Source organism: Stegostoma tigrinum, chromosome 2, assembly GCF_030684315.1.
Source record: "Stegostoma tigrinum isolate sSteTig4 chromosome 2, sSteTig4.hap1, whole genome shotgun sequence".
NCBI classification, from domain to species: Eukaryota; Metazoa; Chordata; class Chondrichthyes; order Orectolobiformes; family Stegostomatidae; genus Stegostoma; species Stegostoma tigrinum.
The window spans coordinates 158821201-158843548 of NC_081355.1; the positions used below are offsets into that span (position 1 = coordinate 158821201).

The 22348-nt window shown below is 46.5% G+C and overlaps 2 protein-coding genes across 4 annotated transcripts in view; one reads left to right on the top strand and one right to left on the bottom strand.

Moving 5' to 3' along the window:
* The window catches only part of mroh1 (maestro heat-like repeat family member 1), a 69124-nt gene extending 52885 nt beyond the window's left edge, over positions 1-16239 (top strand). For 2 of the 3 annotated variants that reach the window (XM_059640611.1, XM_059640607.1), the window contains exons 35-43: positions 1193-1330; positions 1972-2086; positions 3561-3707; positions 4456-4644; positions 5224-5379; positions 7174-7308; positions 10522-10624; positions 11225-11290; positions 14267-16239. In XM_059640611.1, coding sequence (XP_059496594.1) covers positions 1193-1330; positions 1972-2086; positions 3561-3707; positions 4456-4644; positions 5224-5379; positions 7174-7308; positions 10522-10624; positions 11225-11290; positions 14267-14349 — 1132 coding nt within the window. In that variant the 3' untranslated portion in view covers positions 14350-16239. Of the gene's footprint in view, positions 1-1192; positions 1331-1971; positions 2087-3560; positions 3708-4455; positions 4645-5159; positions 5380-7173; positions 7309-10521; positions 10625-11224; positions 11291-14266 lie in introns of those variants that run through there. The other variant, XR_009443027.1, reaches the window with a different exon arrangement.
* bop1 (BOP1 ribosomal biogenesis factor) overlaps positions 16155-22348 on the bottom strand; it is a 160599-nt gene continuing 154405 nt past the window's right edge. The window contains exons 14-16 of the mRNA XM_048552036.2: positions 20460-20544; positions 18730-18837; positions 16155-17467 (exon numbers count right to left, since the gene is read on the bottom strand). Of these exons, the coding sequence (XP_048407993.1) occupies positions 17314-17467; positions 18730-18837; positions 20460-20544 (347 nt within the window). The 3' untranslated portion in view covers positions 16155-17313. The remainder of the gene's footprint in view (positions 17468-18729; positions 18838-20459; positions 20545-22348) is intronic.

The following is a 22348-nucleotide window of genomic DNA, read 5'->3' on the forward strand; positions in this document are numbered from 1 at the left end:
CTGGGCAGTTCGGGGTGGGCAGTAAATGCTGGCCTGTCCAGCTTACCCCCCCCCCCCCCCCCCCCCACATCCAGTGAATGAACCAGAAGAAAGTGGATCACTTCTGACAAAGGCTCACTAGACTCTGTGTTACCTGTTCCTCTCTCCCACTGAGTTTCTTCTGCACCTTGGAGCTCAGAAATAAAGACACAGGATTTTGTTTTATTATAAGGAGCTGAAGATAGTTTTCACATTAACCAATCAGACTGCAATGTGTACCCCCACTGCATCCCAAAACCAGCCCAGCCTGTCTCTGCCTCCCTAACCTGTTCTTCCTCTCTCCCATCCCTTCCTCCCACCTCAAGTCGCTCCTCCATTTCCTACCTACTAACCTCATCCTGCCTCCTTGACCTGTCCGTCTTCCCTGGACTGACCTATCCCCTCCCTACCTCCCCACCTATACTCTCCTCTCCACCTATCATCTTTTCTGTCCATCTTCGGTCCACCTCCCCCTCTCTCCCTATTTAATCCAGTTCCCTCTCCCCATCCCCCTCTGATGAAGGGTCTAGGCCTGAAACGTCAGCTTTTGTGCTCCTGAGATGCTGCTTGGCCTGCTGTGTTCATCCAGCCCCACACTTTGTTATCTTGCAATGTGTACCCATTGTTTTATGTTGCTTTTCAGTCTGCAGTTTAACAGTTGCATTCAAAATGATTCCAACGCAAGCATACCTTCACTGGAAAGGGCATCCCCTCCCCCCCAACTCCTTCTCCATTTTAATATCTCAACAATATACACTGAGGCAATGAGGACTGGGAGTTCTCCTTTCAAACAAAGTGTTTGGTTGTAGGCACTGCATTTCGGGAAAAGATATACCGTTTGAGAGGGTGCAGGGAATGGGAACGGGGATCGGCTTTAGTCAGTGTGGACGGACTGGACGACTCCTCAGAGCAGAGGGTGTTTAGAAGGGGATTCAGTGAAGATGTTCAGACATCCCACAGGTCTTACAAGCCCATTTTGTGCTACCGCCATAATCCCTTGATGTCATTAGTCCCCAGAAATCTATTAATTTTGGTTTCCAGCTCGCTCACGAAGCTTACCCGGGCCTCTGGTGGGGTGGGGGCAGTGGGGTCTATGGCGGGCCTAGTTCTGTGGGTGGGGAGTTTCTGTAAGGCCGTGTACAGATATAGAGACAAACAGCTGATTCTCTTGCAGCTGCTCGGTGGAGGCTCTGAAGCTGCTGACAGTTCGAGGGAACGATGAGGAGTTTCTGAAGATGATGGAGCAGGAAAACGGCTGGGATTTGATGAGGAGCCCTGACACTCATCACCAAGGAGTGGCAGTGCTGGCCAGGTATGTTCGAACTGCCTGAACACAACCCTCAGTCTGGGAATGAGAATAGCAATTCTCTAACTACCCAAATCGATAGTGGGGAGTGGGGGAAGGTGGTTCCAGGATATTGGGACAGTATTTCCAAGTCAGGCAAGTGGGATGTTGGAGATGGTAAAACAGGTCCTCCCTCTCTGGGAGAGGGGGAATGACCCTCGTGTGTGTGTGTGTGTGTCATCCCCAAACTTTAGGGACACCAGCGTCATTCTCCTGACAGGAGACTATCGCTCAGAAATACCGAGGCTCTGTCATTGAGTCACTGAGGAGTACACGGTTGTGGGGACAGGAGGGGCAGGGACACTAGTGAGCAGAATGTGTCAATCTTTCCTGTTGTTCTCCAGTAGGTCTTTGTAGTTGGGAATGTGTTGTCTGCGTGGGCAGTGGAATCAGCTTCAATAATTTCAAAACTTAACTGAATAAATGTTTGCAGAGGTCAGTTTGCGGTGCAGCTAGATGGAAAGAGCTGTTAGAGGAGGGGTGTGTGACAGGATTCTCTGGGGCAGTCACAGAGGGGAGTGGGGAGCAGAGTTCCCTGTATGCCTCCCCTCTGTGCTGGAGAAGGACGGTGTTCTTTCTGGCTGTTTAACGAGTGTTAGTTTTCACAGAGCGATGGGTACGCATGGAGTCACTCACCTGAGCAGTATTGTGGAGCAGCTGATCCCCATGCTGAGCAGCCCGTACGAGGGCCAGAGAATCACTGCAGTCGCTTTCTTCGGTGAGGTGAGTGAGTGGGCATTGGGCGGCCGTGTGGAACCCTGCTTCTCCTCCCCCCTCTGTACCCCCCATTATTACCCCTCCCGAGTCCCACTCCTCCATCTCGCCCCAGCTCTGTCCCTGCCCCTTTGGTTGAAGTGGACACCATTCAGCCTTCTGGTGTGAGAGGGTGGGAGTGGGTTGACGATGGGAGGGATCCAGGTGGGAGGCGGATGGGGGGGGCGTGGAGGGGAAATGGTCCTTGTTCTCAGCAGGTCAGTCGGATTTGGCTGTGTTGTTGGAAAACTCCCACTGCTGGCTCCTTGTGCCGACATTTTCCTGGACTCTCATTCCTGACGCGATTCACATTTTCCATTCTGTTTAAAATAACTTGGCGAATGTTATCAATCCTTTTAACAAATGAGAACACGCGCTGACAGACACCCCGGCCTTGCTGAGGAACAGGCAGTGTGAAGTTACACTGACTATACCTGGTGATGTAGTTAATGTACACCTTGATTGACGATCATCGCGCTTTATCCAAACCGCTCAGTCCCAGCTTTTAACTCTTTCCAGCTGAGGCTGAGCCCTGCACTTTAAAAAAAATTCCGTCACAAGCAGACCTCGGCCTTGCCCCGTCCCAAGTCCCTCTCCTCATTTTTTCCCTCGCACGGCTGACTCCGAGTTCTCTCCCAATCACTTCCCATCTCTTGCAGCTCCCTGGCTGTCTGCACGGGCCAGTGTTCTGGGGACACAGGTGAGAATCCCACCTTGGCAGGTGCTGAAATTTTAAATCGATTAAAACCGGAATTAGACCAGAAGAGACAGGAGCAGAGGGTAGGCCATTCTGCCCGTTGAGTCTTCTCTGCTGTTCAGTGAGACCATGGTTGATCTGATAATCCTCAACTCCACTTTCCTGCCTGTTTTGCCATATCCCTCTGTTCAATTCCTGATTAAAAATCTGCCTGAGCCTTCGATTATACCGAGCCTCAGCAGCGCTGTGCCATAAAATATTCTACAGATTCACTCGCTCAGAAGAAATTCAGTGAAATTCGGGGGGGGTGGGGGTGACTGTAAACTGACCTCTGTGCTGCTTGAGCAAGGTCATTGTACATTGGCAGAGACTGAGGCAAACACCTGATAGTGCTGTGAATTCTCTCTTTCTTCTCTCCCCGCGCGCGCCCCCCCCCCCCGCCAAACATAGTGCAAAGTCTCCACAATGCTCCACACCCCCCAAAAAACCCCAGCAAACACTACAGACCAGTTATTTGGTCGTTGTCATGTTGATGTTTTGTGGGATCTTGCTGTGCATGGGCTCACTGCTGCTTCCCCTCCATTACACTTGAGAAAAATGTTTCATTGGCTGCGAGGCCACTTTGGGTTGGACCTGAGCTTGTGAAAGGGGCTATAAAAATGCAGGCTGTTTGTCAGGATGGTACTTCAAGGTGACTTGTGATGGCATGAACCAGCTGACCTCTGACCCGCTGTTTGACTTCCGCAGTTACTGAACCACCGTGTGACCTCTGACCTGGTCCTGACTGACACGCTGCTCAGCAGTTTACTGCCTTGCCTCGTGGATACATCCAGCGTTGTCCGAATGTTAACCATCAGAGGTCTGGGGAATGCTGCAGACGGAGTTCCCCATAAGGTCAGGACTGAACCCACCGGGGATTTAAAACCCTCCACTAGCCTGTACAGTGAGGGGGGTGGGGGGTGCTGCTGCTGAAGGAGCTCGGGGTTGGCTTGGGGAGGGAAGGACAGCCGCCCGGCAGTGGGGCAGAGCAGGGAAAGTGTGCAGGCAGGGGGAGTAGGTTGGGTAGAAGGTATGGGGAGGGATGTTGGTTCAGGGCTGAGTCTTTGGAACTCCTTACCACAGAGAGCACTGGGGGCAGAGTCCTTGTGTATACTTAAGGCTGAGAGAGAGAGATTCTTGATGAGTCGGGAATTGAGGGTTAAAGGGCAGGAAAGTGGGCATGAGGAGTATCAGATCATGATCCTATTGAATGGTAGACCTGGCTGGTGGGGCCGAATGGCCAAATCCTACTCCTGTTGCTATTCCTTTTAGGCTGTGACTGGGAGGCAGGCCCAGGGAGGGAGGGGGCACAGGTAGTTTTGATTTATTGTAGTTGCTTGCACCAAAGTACAGTGAAAAGTTTTGTTTTGCGAGAAGTGCAGGCTGATCATAGGGAGCTCAGACAGAGAGAGGGGTACAAGGTTACACTGTGTGGAAAGTGCACAAAGCTACGTCAACATTGTCTGAAGTCAGAGAGTCCGTTCATCAGCCTGATAATGGTAGGGAAGAAGCTGTTCTTGACAGGAATGGATGGTGGGTGCGGGGAGGCTGTTACCCAGACCCTGGGCTGGTACAGAATCCGATGTTGTTCTCTGTCCCGCAGATCCACAAATATTCGACCAAGCTGTTGTCGGCGATGATTGCTGGCATGGACGAGAAGGACGACCCTGACGATCTGATCACGCTGGAGGCAATGTCAGGCCTGTCCAAGGTCCTGAAGCAGCTCGAGGAGATCAATGTCCAGCCCATCCTGATCAACATCGCCCTCCGCATCCGCCCGTTCTTCGAGAAGGTGGGCGGGGGGAGGTGGTGTGGTGTGGGATGGGGGTGGAGGGGAGAGCCATGTGATAGCAATGGTTTGGGAACTGAATCTGTCTCAGGTATAAGTCTGGAAAAGAGCCCAGTTGGCCCCCCCACCCAAAAAAAAACATAAACAGCCTAGCTAAGCCCGGTTACAGTGGGTAACATTCCCGGATTAAAACTCCGATATTCCAGCAATCTTTTCCATTTGTTTTATATATTCATGAATTTCAGTGACATCTACGAATGAAAATTTCTAAATGAACTTTTTCCTGCAGTGTGTGTGCAGAAACTGTCTGCTTTTGCAATAGGGCAGGTTCCTGTGGGAAAAGGCAGTGGGAGGGGGGTCAAGCAGAGACCCAGCAGGGTCTTGTCTCCTGGCTGTTCCCCTTCTCGCTGTGTCCGTCGCATGTTGCTGGAAGAGGTCCCAGGCTGACTGAACGTTGCTGCAAAGCCAAGAAACGGTGATTGTTTGGGGCAGCGTATTGTGTTCTCTCTTGTCTTCAGATGCCCCAGAGAGGAGTCGCCCCGAGCTCCTGGAGGTTTCACAGAGTTGATGCTTTTCCTACAGGAGAAGGACGCTGTGAGAGCTGCAGCTTTCATGGTTTTCGGGAACCTGTCGCGGTTTGGAGATGGCCAATCGAAAGCTGACTTTGTGGAACAAATTCACTCTAGTCTGGTCAGCCTGTTACTGCATCTCAACGACAGCAGTGAGGAGGTGGTGAAGGTACTGTGTCTCGGGGGGTAGGCTGGGTAGAGGCCCAGGGGGGTTTGAGGGGACAGGAATTCCCTGGGGCGGGGGTCACACCGAAGCTCTGGGCCGGTTTCCCCAGTGGTCTCCTGGGGTTGTGTCAGAGCTGAGCTTACTCTGGATGTGACAGACTGAGTTCACAACAATGGGAACATGCTGGGTGGTACTTCGTGAGGGAATGTGAGAGATTGAAGCAGCAAAGGCAGGACAGCACTCTGTAACATTGAAGCTGCACATTGTAGAGGAAGCTTTCCTCTCTCTAACACTGTGCTGCCCCTGTCCTGGGAGTGTTCAAGAATAGTGTAGGGAGACCTTACTCTATATCTAATGCAGCATTATCCTTCCGCTGGGAGTGTTTGATGGGGACAGTATGGGGCTCGCTTGACTCAGTATTTAACCTGGTGCTGTCCCTGTCCTGGGAATGTTTGGGGTCGGTGCAGAGGAAGCAATGGGGAACCTGTGGGTGTGGTGTATCTGGATTTCCAGAAGGCACTTGACAAGGTGCCACATGAAAAGCTGCTACACTAGATTAAAGTTGCACAGTATTACAGGTAATGTAGAAAGCAAAGAGTAGGGGTAAATGGGTGTTTTTCTAGTTGGCGGTCAGTGGATAGTGGTGTGCCTCGGGGATCAGTGTTGGGACCGCAATTGTTTACAATTTACATAAATGATTTGGAGTTGGGGGACTCAGTGTGGTGTGTCAAAATTTGCAGATGACACTAAGGTGAGTTGTAAAGCAAAGTGTGCAAAAGACACTGAAAGTCTGCAGAGGGCTACAGATAGTCTAAGTGAGTGGGCAAAGGTCTGACAGATGGAGTACAATGTTGATAAGTGTGAGGTCTTCCATTTTAGTAGGAATAACAGGAAAATGGACTATGTTTTAAATGGTAAAAAATTGCTGTGCAAAGGGACTTGGGTGTCCTTGTGCATGAATCGCTGAAGGTGGGATTGCAGGCACAGCAGGAAATTAAAAAGGCAAATGGAATTTTGTCTGCCATTGCTAGAGGGATGGAGTTTAAAAACAGGAGGCTACGCTGCAGCTTTATAGGGTCCTGGTGAGGCTACACCTGGAGTACTGTATGTAGCTTTGGTCTCCTTACTTGAGAAGAGATATACTAGCACTGGAGGGGGTGCAGAGATTCACTCGGTTGATTCCAGAGTTGAGAGGGTTGGATTATGAGGAGAGACTGAGTAGACTGGGATTACACTCATTGGAATTCAGAAGAATGAGGGGAGATCTTATAGAAACATATAAGATTATGAAGGGAATAGATGAGTGGAACCCAAGGAGGTTGTTTCCGCTAGCGTGTGAAACTGGAACTAGAGGGCATCGCCTCAAAACAAAGGGAAGCAGGTGTAGGACTGAGGTCAGGGGAACTTCTTCACCCAAAGGCTTGTGAATCTGTGGAATTCCCTGCCCAGTGAAGTGGTTGAAGCTACCTCACTGTTTTTAAGGTAAGGCTAGATAAACTTTTGAACAGTAAAGGAATTAAGGGTTATGGTGAGTGAGCGGGCGAGTGGAGCTGAGTCTCAAAGATCAGCCATGATCTTATTAAATGGCAGGGCAGGCTTGAGGGGCCAGATGGCTGCCTTCTGCTCCTAGTTCTTATGTTCTAAGCTTTACTCTAACACTTTGCTGGGAGTGTTTAATTGGCAACAGTGTAGATGGAGCTTTACCCAATGCAGTATGTTTACTTCATGCAAACAAATAATTTACGACATGAGGATATTTTGTTGGTAATTGTGAGCAGATTGTTTCTCTCTCTGTAGGCCTGTAAATTTACCCTGCGTTCAGTGGGCCCTTTAATGGGCTCGGAAAGTGTCAGTGCAATGTTACAGAAACACCTGCTGGAGGAAGCAAGCTTACACTATGGAGAATTCATCAACGACCTGGCAAAACACCTTGTGAGTGTTCCATTCAGATACAAGTATTACTTGGCAAGTGGTAGGGGAGCCGGAGGAGGCCGTTCTTCTACATCCTATCCCACCATTCATAATTTCAGTTAACTAAACTCCCAACCCTGCCTTTCCTCATATTCTGTAATACCTTACACTCGCAACGGTCTCTAAACCTTACGTTTAAAAATGAACATCAGGTAGTCTTCAGGCTGTACAGAACTTGAGTACTGCTGGGAAAAGAAGACATTTTGATGAAGCTTTTACCTTGTAATCATCAGCACATTGAACAGTACAACACAAGAACAGGCCCTTCAGCCCACCACAATGTTGCTGTAAACTCATCTCATCTGCCTGCACGTGGTCCCTATCTCTTCTTTCCCTGCCTCTTCACGTTTGTGTTTACGACCTTCCCTGTTAGTATGTTCCAGGCACCTACCATCCTCGTTTTTTAAAAAAATAACTTGCCTCTCCTTACATCTCCTTTAAAATTTCTCCCCCTCACCTTAATAAATCTATCCCCCTCATAATTTTATACACTTCTGTTAGGTCACCCCTCAGCCTCTGACACTCTAGCAAAAACAGTCCATCCAACCTCTCCATTCGGCTAATACACTCTGATCCAGCCAGCTTCCTGGTAAACCTCTTCTGCACCTTCTCCAAAGCCTCCATATCCTTCCTATAGTGCGGGGACCAGAGCTGCGCGCACTGCCGCAAATGTGGCCTAACTTTATAGTTTTATGCAGCTGCTGTATGACTTGCCGACTGTTATATTCAGTGCCCTGCCCAATGAACTTAAGAATGTTGCCTGTCTTCTTTACCACCTTTATCCACTTGTGCTAACACTTTCAGGGAACTATGGCCTTGCACCTCAAGATCTAATATATATATGCCCAGATTAAATTCTACCTGCCATTTCCTCGGCCCAACTTTCCAACAGATCTGTATCTTACTGTATCCTTTGCTATCCTCCTCTATCCACAATGCCACCAATTTTTGTCGTCTGCAGACTGACTAATTAGACCACCAGTGTTTTCATCCAAAACATTAATATTAAATACAAACAACACAGATCCCAGATCTGGTCCTTGAACACAGGTAAAGCCTTTGACAGGATTCTGCGTCACAGACCAATGAGTAAAGTTAGGTCACATGGGATTCAGGGTGAGTGTGCCAATTGGATACAAAATTGGCTTAACAGGAGGCAGAGAGTAATGGTGAGGGGTTGCCTTTCGGATTGGAGGCCTGTCACCAGCAGTACTCCGCACGAATTGGCTCTAGATTCTCTCTCTGCCATTTGTACAAATAATCTGGATGAGAATATTGAAGACACGGTTAGTAATTGGTGGCATAGAAGACAGTGAAAAAGATTTTCTAAGACCACAAAGGGATCTTGATCAAGTGGGTCAATGAGCTGAAAAATGGCAGATATTGCATTTTGTACAACAAACACGGGCAGGGATTATACAATTTCTGGTAGGGCCTTGGGTAATGTTGTAGAACAGAAGTAACTCATTGAAGTTTGCATCACATAGACAGGATGGTTAAAAAGGCATTTAGCACGCTTGCCTTCATTGCTCAGTCCTCTGGCTATAGGAGTTGAGAAATCGTGTTGAGTTTGTACAGGACATTGAGGCTTCTTCTGGAATTCTGTGTCCAATTCTGGCCACCCAGTTATAGGAAGGAAATTATTAAGCTGGTGAGGGCTCAGGGATTTACCAGGATGTTGCCGGGTATGGAAGGTTTGAGTTATAAAGAAAGCTGGATAGGCTGGGACTGTTTTCACTGGAGCGTGGGAGGTAGAGAGGTGACCTTTTATAGAAGTTATAGAATAATGAGAGCCGTGGGTAGAGTCAGTGGTAATTGTCTTTTCCGTAGGAATTAGTGATTTTAAGACTGGGGGCGCATTTTTAAGGTGAGATGAAAGTGATTTAAAAAGAAAGAAATGAGGGACAAATTTTTTATACAGAGTGGTTTGTGTGTGGAATGAACTTCCTGAGGAAATGGTCCTGTTTAGAAGACATTTGGATAGGTAGGTACCTCAGGAAAGGTTTGGAGGGAATATGGGCCCAGGAGCAGCAAGTAGGATTAGCTTACTTTGGGATTATGTTTGGCATGGACTGGTTGGACCGAAGGGTCTGTTTCCCTGCTGTAATACACTATAACACCACTGGTCACAGAGCTCCAGTCAGAAAAACACCCCTCCACAGCTACCTTCTGTCTCCTCTAAGCAAGTCAATTTTGTATCCAATTTGGCAACTCGCCATGGATTTCATGTGATTTGATCTTCTGGACCAGCCTATCATGAGGGACCTTGTCAAATGTTTCAGTAAAGTCCATTTGGACAACACTTCCTGCCTTACTCTCACCAGTCGTTAACATCATCACTTTCTCAAAATCTCAATCAAGTTTGAGAGACAAGACCTCCCTGTGTAATGCGATGTTGACGATCACTAAGTTCATTCTTAAATGCAAGTAAATCCTGTCCTTTATAATCATCCCCAATAACTTGCAAATCACTGATGCAAGGCTCACTGACCTTTTGTTTCTTGCAAATCTCCCTGACGTTCACAACACCAGTTCATGGGCACAATCAGCGTTTGGTTATATTACATGAGAGGACAGTGCTGATTGTTTGGTGTATAGATTACAGTTCAGCTGTAACTCAGTCCTATGTATGTTATTTTATCTAATAAATCCTTACCGTGAACCCTTTGATTAGATTCTAGTCTGCAACTTGTTCCTGAAAAACCGTTCTATTGATAAACCAATCCTCCACTGTCTGAACTCCTCAATTAGACTCCAGCCTGTAACATGCTCCCATGTTATTTTAAATGTAGACAACATCACCTTCCACCCCGCTTCTTCTCTCCCTGCCCACAGATCCCTTAATCAATGAACCATGCACAGGGGATCTTATGGCCATTGCTGTTTGTTTCACTTGCAAACCAATCAATATTCTCCCAGCCCAGCCTGTCTCTGCCTCCCTAACCTGTTCTTCCTCTCACCCATCCCTTCTTCTCACTCCAAGCCGCACCTCCATTTCCTACCTACCGAAACGTCAGCTTTTGTGCTCCTGAGATGCTGCTGGGCCTGCTGTGTTCATCCAGCCTCACATTTTATTATCAGTGGTGATTTAGCTGGGTGTTATCAGGCTAACGTTAGCGGTTAATTAGATATTGGATGCGAACATGATCTCTCTTGTTTTTGCCCCTCCTTCAGATCAGTGATTTCCCAGAGAAGGTTAACTTCTACATAATGGGCAATGTCTCCTTCTTCAAGAGCACGTGGCCTGAGATTCGGGGAAATGCTGTCATGTTCACAGGTAAACCAGAGCTTCCAAACAGAGGGGGCTGGGACAGGATGCAGGGCACAAGCAAAACAAAGCAGTGGCCGTAAAGCCCCTTGTGTATGGTTTATGAGCACCAGGGTCGACTTAAGAGGTTTGAGTGGCTTATATATAGGATAACGGATACCTGGGAGTGAGTTGTATACTGGAATCTAATCATGAGGTTTGGGGGTTTATGTGCAGAATTACAGATACTTGGGAAAGGAGTTACAAGCTGGAATCTAATCGAGGGGCTCAGGGTGGCTTATAATCATTAATTAACAGATACCTGGCAGTGTGTTACAGACCGGAAGCAGTTGGAGTTCTGGTTTGAGGCAGGAGTGGGGTGTACTTATATATGAGTTAGCAATTATGTGGAATGAGTTACTGACCAGAATCTGTTCAGGGGCTTTATATGTAGAGTGACAGCAGAGTTCCAGGGTGGAATCTGATTGAGAGTTTGAGGACAGGGGCAATAATTTGTAGATGCTGCATGTGAGAGTGCATAGATTAATTGTTGCTGATTAGGCGGTGTATCTCATTGAAGTGAAAGAATTCTATTGAATGGAGGGGTTTAATGTTTGTGTTTTTTCTCAGGGTTTCTCCTGGGCAATCTGTCACAGGAAGAGCTTCAGTCCATTTCTCTGGAGCATGTGTGCACAGGTGAGTGAAGGCTGCTGCTAACTCCCTCCCTGCGGTTTGTTGTCTATGTATGTCATTCTAGCACTGCACCTTCAGCTGACGTGTAGGGCTGTCCCTTGTGTACCTGCCCGAGTGGGTATTTAAGGTGTTTATATGGTGTAAGGGAGATGTCCCAGTTAGTGTAAAGTTGCTGTAACTCTTGAGGCATTAAGTGAAAGCAGCTGTTCAGTTGGGAGCAGAGACTGTGAAAGCGAGGCCTGGTCTTGGGCAGGAAAGGAACCCGGTGCCTCTGCTGATGGAGTCGGTCCTGCGATTAAACTGCCTCAGTTTACTGCAGTCAATGAACGAATTGAAAGGAGTCCAAGGGAAGTCGAGGGAGGGGAGAATGCTGAGCTGATTTACAATGCAGTCGGGATCTGAGAGCTGTGGTCGGGATGAGTTCGGAGACCAGGTTTGTGCGATAAATCAAAGTTCATACAGAGACTCTCCCAGGAGCAGGATTTAAAGTTTTCTCAAATTCATAATAAAAACAAACTACTGAAAAAATAACATTATTGTACGCTGGCTGCTTTCAAACTGTTAACTCTTCCTGTTTCAAAATTCACATCTGCTCCCAGTTTCTTTTTTGCACACCCTCTTCTCAGTCTCCCTGCCCACCCGGGTAATCTACTTTCTGTATCCAGGTCGATGTGTACCCCCAGCCCTGACAGCACTCTTCGAGTTGCTCTCTCACTCCCCTCTGCCCCTGTATATCACTGTGTTACTATGCCCACACTACCTTCCTCTTGGCTCTGAGCTGTGGCCGCCTCTGTCTGGTCTAGTGTCGAGTAGTTTGTGTATAGCCAGGGCTGAGAAGTTCCAGAGTTGGTGGGCCTACCCTACGCACACATCAAAACAAACAACACACTTGCTTTTGTCTCTCTCGTGTCACCTCCCACCTCCCCCTCCTCAAAAACATGTTAACTTCACATGCTGTGCAAATGAGCAGTGATTTAGTGGTAATATCTCTGGGCTAGTAATCCAGGAACCCAGCCTAATGGTCTGGGCCAACAGTTTAAATCTCATTGTGGCTGCTGGTGGAGTTTCATTAATTACTGGATGTGGGTTGTAAAGCTCAAGTCAGTGACGTTGATTGTGACAACTATCAAGAGTGTAAAACGTGATTTACTTTAAGGAAGGAGATCCACCATCATTACCTGATCTGGCCTACATATGACTACAGACGCACAGCAATGTGTTTGAAACATGGAAAATAGGAACAAGCCATTCTCTGGAGTGTAACGATGCAGAGGATGTGCTGCAATGATATAAAAGCAGACTCGGAGTATTGAGATCAGACCTGGACACCACACCTTAGGAAGGATATAGTGGCCTTACAGGGAGTACAAGAATGATACCTGGACTTTGGTTGTTATGAGGAGCGCTTATATGAATTAGGCCTGTATCCTCTAGAATTTAGAAAGTTAAGGGCTGATCTGATTGAAGTCTTTAAGACATTAACAGGAAAAGACAGGGATTTAGAACTGGTAGATATTGTGTATAATCTTGGCCAGAATGTTCCGGAGTGATTATAGGAAGCGCTTCTACACACGGTGGTTGATGTTTGTAACACACTTCCACAAACTAGATCAACTAATTTTAAATTTAACTTAGAGTTTTTGTGAAACAAAGGTATGAAGAGATATGGAATACGACGTTAGATCACACACAGCCATGATCGCATTGAAAAGTGGAGCAGGCTTATGATGGGATGAATGGCCTACTCCTGCTCCTATGTTCCTTCCTGGAAGTCTGAGCCTGCTCTACCATTCATTAGGTTCATAACTGATCGTTCAACTCAATACCTGCTCCTGCTTTCACCCATATCCTTTGACTTCGTTAGCTTTTCTTCCATAGGCATTTCTTCCTTGAAATCATTGTTTTAACCTTGCTTGCTTTCTGCGGGAGTGAACTCCTCAAACTCACCACTGAGAGTGAAGAAGTTTCTTCTTTCTGTCCTAGATAATCTACCCTGCATTCTCACACTGTGACCCTTGGTTCTGGGCTCCCCTGTTATCAGAAACATCCTCCCTGCATTTACCATGTTTAGCCCTGTTAGAATTTTGGTCTGAGATTTTGTAGGTTTCTTAGATCTCTAATTCTTCTGAACTCCAATTCTTCTGAACTCCAGCAAATATAATCCTAACTAATGCAGTCTCTCCTGTATGTCAGACCCGACATCTCCGGAATCAATCTGGTAAACCTTTGTATTCCCTCCATAGCAGAACATGCTTCCTCTCTCACAAGACCAAAATGGCACACACCATTCTAGGTGTGATCTCACCAAGGCCTTACTGCAGCAAGATTGTATTCAAAGCCTCTTGTTATAAAAGACCAACATACCATTTGCTGCCTTTGCTGCCCACTGCACCTTCAGCGACTGGTGCACGAGGACACCCAGGTCTCTCTGCACATCCTGTTTTCTCAGGTTATAGCCATATAATTCCCAAATGCTGTCTAGAATTGCCCTAGCGTGGAATGTTATGCGTGTTATGTTAGATGCAGACACATTTAGCGTCTTTTAAGATATATTTGGACAGGTACATGGACGGGCAGGGAGCAAATGGACACAGACCGTTAGAAAATAGATGGACAGGTTAGACAGAGGATCTTGATCGGCGCAGGCCTGGAGGGCCGTAGGGCCTGTTCCTGTGTTGTAGGTTTCTTTGTGTCTAGCAATAAGTTTAGTTCAAGGGCAATTAATTCTGGCCTTGTCAGAAACACCTACATCCCATGGGAAACAAAAGTGAGATTATTGGTTCTTTTAATAATCTGATGAAATCTGCCATTTGAGTCACCATGTGGTTCTTGTGTTGAATACTGATGTGGTGTTGTAGGGGGGCAGTGGTGGGGAGACCAGGGTAGCTGAGTTCTCCCTGAAGGAAGAATCTTGATCCTGGTGGTCTGCACCATTGACTGTTTGAAGAGATGCTCTAATTAGACTTTTCTCCTTCCCAGCAATCATTCTGCTCCTGCGTGACGGTGTTCCCAGTGTCCGGATCAAGGCAGCCGAAGCTCTGAGTCTTCTCCACGAATTGTGATGGTCAGTAGGATGTGTGAAGAGGCTTCTTTTTCTGCAAGCGGAGACTGGTTTCCCTTGGATTCATGTTTACAGGAAGGGGCTGGGGGGTGCACACTGACCAATCAGTGGCCGTGACCAAAGACTGTAGTGTATTTGTGAATGGCTCCAAATGTTACAATGTTCAACATGCACCCCCTGCCCCCACCCCCACCTGATACAGCCCTGGCTATGAGAGGGTTCACCACCTCTTCATCACTTGCTCTTTCATACCTTTGTCAGTATCCCCATTTCCCTTCCAGAAACTCAAATTCATTCCAATTCTATTTAATTCACACTCGACCACCAGTTCCAGAATTGTCAGGGTATCGACACAATCGGTTGCCTCATATTTTCCCCCCCTTTTTTTGGTTAGGTTCCTCCCCCCCCCACTCATGAGATCTCATTTATTGAAGAAGCCAGCGCAGTGGCTGAGGGCCTACACCTTGTACAGAAAAACCTCAGGCAGTGGCCAGACCGATGAGCGTGACAGCATTGGCATCCACTCCTTTACCCACGTTCTTTTCTGGCATGGACCAGTGGATGTGGCTGATTCGCGACTGGATTTCTTTCCCACCCCCACCTCCTCCTTTTAAAGTTGGGAGTTTCTGAAAATAGTGATCCAAAAATATGGTTTAATGGATGAATTGTGCCTTCCAGCTGTGTCACACTTTGGCAGGATCAGTTCCAGCTTCTCCAACAGGCCATGTGAGATATCTGTCCAATCCACAAGTGATTGTGGACTTTTCATCTCTTTCCTAGCCCCATGACTCTCCAAGTTCTCTTTTTGAGAGTCCAGAATAAGACAGGGTTCCAGTTAGATTGAGTAACTGTCATGAGCGCACTGGTAAGTTGCTGCTCATTTATAAATGAGTTGTCTGGCCTTAAGTTTGAGCTGTTTAAATCTGATTCACTTTGTTCTCCATCAATTGGGCACAAAATGCTAATTTTCTGTCCAAAATGTGCCTCTCTACAGCAAAAGCAAGTTAAGATTCAGTGAATTCAAATACAGATCTGTGTAGCTGCTAAATGAGCTGAACCTAAGATCTGGGGATAGAGTGGAATCTAATCTCTACATGAAGGTGGGCCTGGATGGATTGGAAGTTACCTGGGCTAGACTGTCACATAGTTGAACGTCAGCCTCTCATTCTGCATCAGAGGGTTTTGGTTGAGCTTCCTCCCTAACAGCCCCCAATAAGGACTGATGACTGGGTTATAATTCTCAGGCAGGGTTCTCCAGCCTCTTGCTGTAGTAACTCCTTCAAGAAGGAAGGAGGCAGTGTTCTGTGTGTCCCAGGAGCACACTGCCAGTGTGTCAGTTTCCATGTGGCACTAGCCCTGCAAGAAACTGGGCATTGGCACAAAAGCTTGTCGCCGAAACAGAATTGGTGGCCAACACTGGTGTAGGTATGCACACAGTGACCTTAAAGCTCAAGTACAGCACTGATGCTGGCTGGCTGCCTGCGTGCTACACATGCAGACTCGCTGGATTGGAGATTCCAGGAAAGTTAAATACAGGAACTAATTCAAATAGTTCAGTGAGGCTTACACCCACCAACCCCCATTCATATCGTTTAAAGCTGTTATAAATGCCAAGCCTCCATTTGTTGCATGTTGGATCATCAGAAAGGAAAATTAGTGTTAAAAAGTGGGATGTGATGGCAGTTTGTTCCCTGATTCATAAGAGAAGGGGTTGACAGATATCACCAACTCCACACCCAGCGATGGTTAGATTCTCAATTGCCTGGCACTGTTTTTAAATGTGTAAATGAATCAAATCTAATAAAATGGTAGAGATGTCTTTAATAATAAAACTGCTGAATGTAATATCACTAAATCAGTGGAAATATGGTACATATTATACAAAGATCTAAAAATGTATATGATTTGAAAACATTCCTTTCTGGTTCCATTTTATTTCTCCAACAAATCTCCTGTTTCAATTCAGGTTGTTGCCAAACTTTTTTGAAAAAAGGATGAGACACTTGCTGAGGGTACGGAGCTCATTTACTGAATGGTAAAGAGGGTTCAGAGACTCTAGTTATATGAAGAAACTGGAATTGCTCTTAAGTCTGCCTTCTAAGTGTTCAAAATGCTGAATGTTTAATGAAAGAGTCGATCTAGAGTGGGGATAATTATTCAACTTGGAATGGATTTCTGTGATGGATTCCTCTGCTTCCATTAGCTTGTCTTCCTGGAACAGTTAGCTAGCAGTTGGTCACCACAGAAGGCATGGCTGACCAAGAGCCTGCTACACTGTTACTACCTGCCCCTAGGGCCTGATGAAAAGGTTTGCAGCCTGAACACCTTCAGCTTCCACTGAGGGACTGGGTTGGTTATTGAAGCCTGAGACACTCGCTCAGCATTGCCAACAGCTCTCCCATATTAAGAAGTGGAATAGCCATCCTTGAAAGTGGATAAATTTCACCTATGAGGTTCCACTTTCAGAATGAAGGGAAAATGATGCTATTAATAATAAGAGGTAATACAGGACAAGGATACAACCAGATGTCAGGGGTTCTAAGATCAGGTGGATTTGTTTTGTTCCTATGTTGAGCCGAACTTGTGAGATCTCTGTGGCTGCTCTGGTACTTTAGGAAGAAACCCTTTAAACAGAAATACTGAGCTTGCATGCCCCGCTATAGCGTAAGTCCCATTGAAATACTAAGTGACTCTGCGTGGGGAAGTATACGGAGGTAACAATGGGAGAGCAAAGTGTCTCACTTGTGATTTAGTTCAATGTATGGGGAAGGGTAGTGTGCATAACATGGTCAACTGCTGCTTAATGGGAAAAGTCTGGGCCAATTTCTCAAAGGCTGGCAAGAGACACTATCATCTTCATCCCATCCACTGCTTGATGTGGTAGGACGAAAGGAAGAGACTTAAATTTTTAAAATTTTATGTTATGGGTAACAAAGTCTGGTGCATCCGTACAAGCAGCTAAACATTATGTGAACAGGCGGATGGTGGAGTCAGCTCCCGCTGAGAAGAGCCAGGGCTGGGTTGGGTGGAAAGTCACATCCAAAACCCCCAGGTCTCGTGTGATTTCGTGGCCTCTCAGCAACTTCACAGGAACAATCAATGGATTCTGGAGTAGGTCACTGAAAGCATAAAAAGAATCTTCATTAGCATAACCTGTTTAATTCTCTCCCCTTCTGGTGCTAATTCATAGCCTGTGTGGTTTTGCAGGAAACAGTGGCTCTTCAGTAACTTGTCCACCATCACCCTTCCCGTTGTATTGGCTAACAGGCCCATATCCCCAACAACCCACAGCTCAGACCAGACGACAGTTAGGAACAGGAACCCTGAATGAATGTCTCTCTGATTGGTAGTACTTCTACATCTTCAGTGCAGAAGAGATCAGCCAATTGAACACTGACTGTGCAGTGAACAAAGGGAGAACCTCCATCAATGTGCTCAAATAGCTGGGTTGTCAGCAAGCACTAAGCTCGGGGAAGGTCAAAACCATTAAAAAAAATTAACATGGCATTTGAACAAGAAGGGAAACATGCATCGAATCACACAACTATTTGGCCCGTTTTGCTGGTTTAGCTCTTTGGTAGAATTATTTAATCAATCTTAGTCCCCTACTCTTTTCCCATAACCATGACATTTCCTGTTGAAGTAACTATTCAAATGCCTTGGAACGGTTTTGGGCACTGCAGTCCTCACATTTGTAACTGACAAAGTGAGGAAATGTTTCACTAAGTTACTTTTTAGTTTTGTGGATGATCAGAGGATTAGACAGGGTGGACAGTGAGACTCTTTTTCCGAGGATGATGACTTCAGCTTGTACGAGGGGGCACAGCTACAAATTGAGGGGTGATAGATTTAAGACAGATGTCAGAGGCAGGCTCTTTACTCAGAGTGGTAAGGGCGTGGAATGCCCTGCCTGCCAATGTAGTTAACTCAGTCACATTTGGGGCATTTAAACAGTCCTTGGATAAGCATATGGATAATGATGGGATAGTGTGGGGGAGGGGCTTAAATTAGTTCACAGGTTGGCGCAACATGGAGGGCCAAAGGGCCTGTTCTGTGCTGTATTGTTCTATGTTCTACAAAAATAGAAAGAACAGAGTCCTCTAACAGCTGGTCAGACACTAGCTTCTTGATTTACTCAATCTAAATCTTTCAAGACCTTGAACAACTCCATCAAACCTCCTCTTGGTTTCTTCACTCAAGGAAAGCAGCATTTTCTTTCCTTTTGTGATCATTTGGATGTGAACAAGAACAATTTGTTGTTCATCTCTAATTGCCCTTGAATTGAGTGTCTTCCTTGGCCTTTTCAGAGGGTGGCCACGAGTCAACCACATTAGTGAACCAGATGTGTCAAACATTAAAGAAAACAAAGGAATAGACAAACCTGTAAACCATTCCGTGGCAGACAATAACAGTGCCGTCATCAGAAGCGGAGGCAAACAGCGGGTAATGTTTATGGAATGCTACTCCCCGCAGAGCTTTCTTGTGATGCCTATGAATAGAGTAAATATGTACTGCTACATTAAACATACAGTGTCAACACTGAGCGAGGGATTAACATGCTACGTATTGAGCAGGTGGTGGAGACTAAGTCTCTGGATACTTTCAAGAAAGAGATGGATAGAGCTCTTACAGACAGTGGAATCAAGGGTTATGGGGATAAGGCAGGAACAGGATACTGACTGTGGATGATCATAATGAATGGTGGTGCTGGCTCGAAGGGCCTACTCCTGCACCTATTGTCTATTATCAGGTGATAGATCCAGAATTACTCCAGCACAGTTACCAAATGCCAATCTCCTGCCTTTTCCCTGAACCTTTGAACACTATGACTATCAGAATAATCTTCCAACAGAAAACAAATTGTGCGGCTAGGTCTCTATCCCTCAAAATAGTGGAAGAATTGCTGATCGTCTTCCAAAATTCTAAAAACACTGGAACAATTTCTACAGGTTGGAGGGCAGCTAGTGTAACCCCACTATTTATCAGGGAGGCAGAGAATATACTGGGAATTACAGACCAATCAGGCTGCCATCAGCAGTGGGGATCCATCAGAAAAATAACTGGAAGAGCAGGAACAGGTTACTGAGTTGAATGATCAGCCATGATCCTAATGAATGGTGGAGCAGGCTCAAAAGGGCAAATGGCCTCCTCCTGCTCCTATTTTCTGTGTTTCTATGGAAACTACGGAACGTGGACTGGAACAGTTGAGGAAAATAACCTAGCACGACATTCTCAGTGACTGGCAACTAAAAAACAACTAGGGTCACAGTTTAAAAATAAAGGGGTGTCCATTTAAGACAGAAGATACGGAGTAAATATTCTGAGGGATGAGTCTGGAATTCTCTTCCTCAAAAGGTAGTGGATGCAGAATCTTTAAACATCTTTAAGACAGAGGTAGATAGATTCTTGATTCCCATGGTGACGAAAGATTATCAGCAATATGCAGGAATGTTGAGTTGGGGTTACAATTAGATCAGCCAGCTGGCTGGAAGGGTTGAGTGGCTGGTGCTCCGGTTTCCTCCCACAGTCCAAACATGTGCAGGCTAGGTGGATCGGCCATGCTAAATTACCCCATAGTGTTCAGGGGTGAGTGGGTTATAGGGGGATGGGTCTGGGTGGGATGCTTCAAGGGGCAGTGTGGACTTGTTGGGCCAAAGGGCCTGTTTCCACACTGTAGGGAATCTAATCTAATCTTATTTATCCATGTGAATACTAGTCTAGCCAATAATTAACATTTAAAAATTAAAGAAAATGCAAATTGTGATCCCCAAGTCCCACCAGAGGCCCATAGATTAGATTTATTTATTGAGCTATGACAATAGAATGTGGATTTTGAATTGAGGTGGATGTGACTATCAAACTGGGCAGAGACTATGCACTACCTCCCTTCCTTATAATTAAATTCTGAAATACATCAACAAAATTGCTTCTGCACATTAATGTGCACAGCAACACACAGACAGTAGCTCAAAATCCCCTACCCACAGGAGATGTTGGCAAGGCTGGCAGGAGATAGGGAACTCCAGCAAGCTGGTAATGCCCAGCTGGACATCCCAGGGGCTTGCCTTCCTTGATCTCCCATATTAGCTGATTACTTGGTGAAGAACAGACCTGAGCATTTTGTAAGGTTTGGTGGACAGATCCAGGTCAAACCAGGCAAGACGACTATCATAACTGCCACAGATCACGTTATCACCTGCAAACACAATAAAAAACAGTGATTTAGCATCCATATACAGGTCTGAACCCGCTCCCCAGCTGATCCCAGGGATGAGGAAGGATGAAAAGCCCTTTGGGGAGAGGGGGTGGGATTTCCCTTTGAAAGCACAGATGACATTAACTGGAGCAGGAAAGGTCAGCCCCGTGTTAATGTGGCCAGTGAAACACTGACAATGGATAGGAACTGAAACAGGAAGCCATTCAGTCGTTCAATCACCAACATGTCTCTTCCTTTGCCAAATGTTCTAAATAATCCACCTCAGGTCTATTAATCTTGGTTCTAGAAGGCTTCATGAGAAACTCGTAAAAGAGTTGGTGCCTGTAGTGAACGGAACCAGGTGAGATCCTTGATTGGTGCTGCTAACCTGGGCCAAGCAGGGAGGCCTGGGTGACCGATATAGCCAGGAGATTCAGAATGTTCTCAGTTCAGGGGACTGACTCCTGAGCTGGCTCGGCTACAGCCAGAGGTACTGTGGATTCTTTTGCACTTTTTTGAGAACGGATTTCCAGGCTGGTAGGGTCACAGCCAGTGTTACCGCGGGATTTTAATTCTCAGCGGGGAACTGCTTTATTCGACTGGCCGGCTACTGTTATTTTTGGAACTGAAGCAAAGATGACCTGGTAGCAAGGCTTGTTCCTTGCACCACAGTTTTAAGTATTTGCACTTTACTTTTGCACGTGTTTTCACCGACTGAGCCTCCATGAGTCAGCTGTGCCTTTGCAAGTGGACTGTGTTTCCATGAGTGGGTTAGGCCTCTGCAATAGACAGGCCTCCTAATGGATGGGCTCTATCCTTAGCAGTAGGCCTGGCCTCTGGGAGCCTGCTGTGTTTCTGCAAGTTGACCAGGACTCAAGGATGGTCTCAGTATTTGTATGTACACTGTAAAGTGTGTGTTTGCCACCTGCGGGCATGGGTTGTTTTGTCTGTACTACGTTCTGCATGTCCCTGGGTCTAGCAGGCCTTGCCCAGAGCCAGAAGGCAAGTAGGTTATTCCAAAAGCCGCATGATGCATAAGTTGTCTCGAAACTGTTCCCCCGAGCATCAGAAGGAGCACAGGTTGCCCCGCGAGTAGGAAGGTGGGTAGGTCACCCCGAAAACTAGCGTCCTGGGGAGGTATAGGAACAGACTGTCCTAGAGGTGGTCAGAAGGCATGTAAGGGCGGGCCGGGAGCTGGAAGGCGCATGGGGGCGGGCCAGGAGCTGGAAGGCGCGTGGTGCCGGGCCAGTTGTTGGGATTTGTCAGGGGCGTCAATGTTGCATGTTTTGATTTGTTATTGTTTGTTTACAGCAATTTATCTTGTGTGTACTTCTGCCTACAACTTTTCTAATGGCGAGCTACGGTGGGCTTTGGGGTTTGGTTATCATCCCTTTTTTCCTGTAAAGTGTTGACTGATTGGTCAACTGATTGCATGGTGGGATTTGGGGTTCATTTCTCCTTTCCCAATTCGCTGTAAATTTTGTATGCTTTGTTGACAGTTACCTTGATTTTGTTTTGTATCTTTGTGCAATTTAATTAAAAGTGTATAACTAGGAAAAAAATATGTACACAGGAGAGTGAAAATGTCCTCAGTTCAGGTGACTGACTCCGAGCTGAGTGGCCACAGTCGGTGTACTGTGTACAGGTAAATTTCGGGAGACTTGGTGAAGGGATACTGGTGTCTCAGCAGTTACTTCAGTGCCCCAAGGAAGCGGACCGATATACAGATACTCAGATCATTTTCTGACAAGGAGTAATGCAATAGCTGGACACTGCAATACTGGTTTCTGAAGAAGTGTCCAGG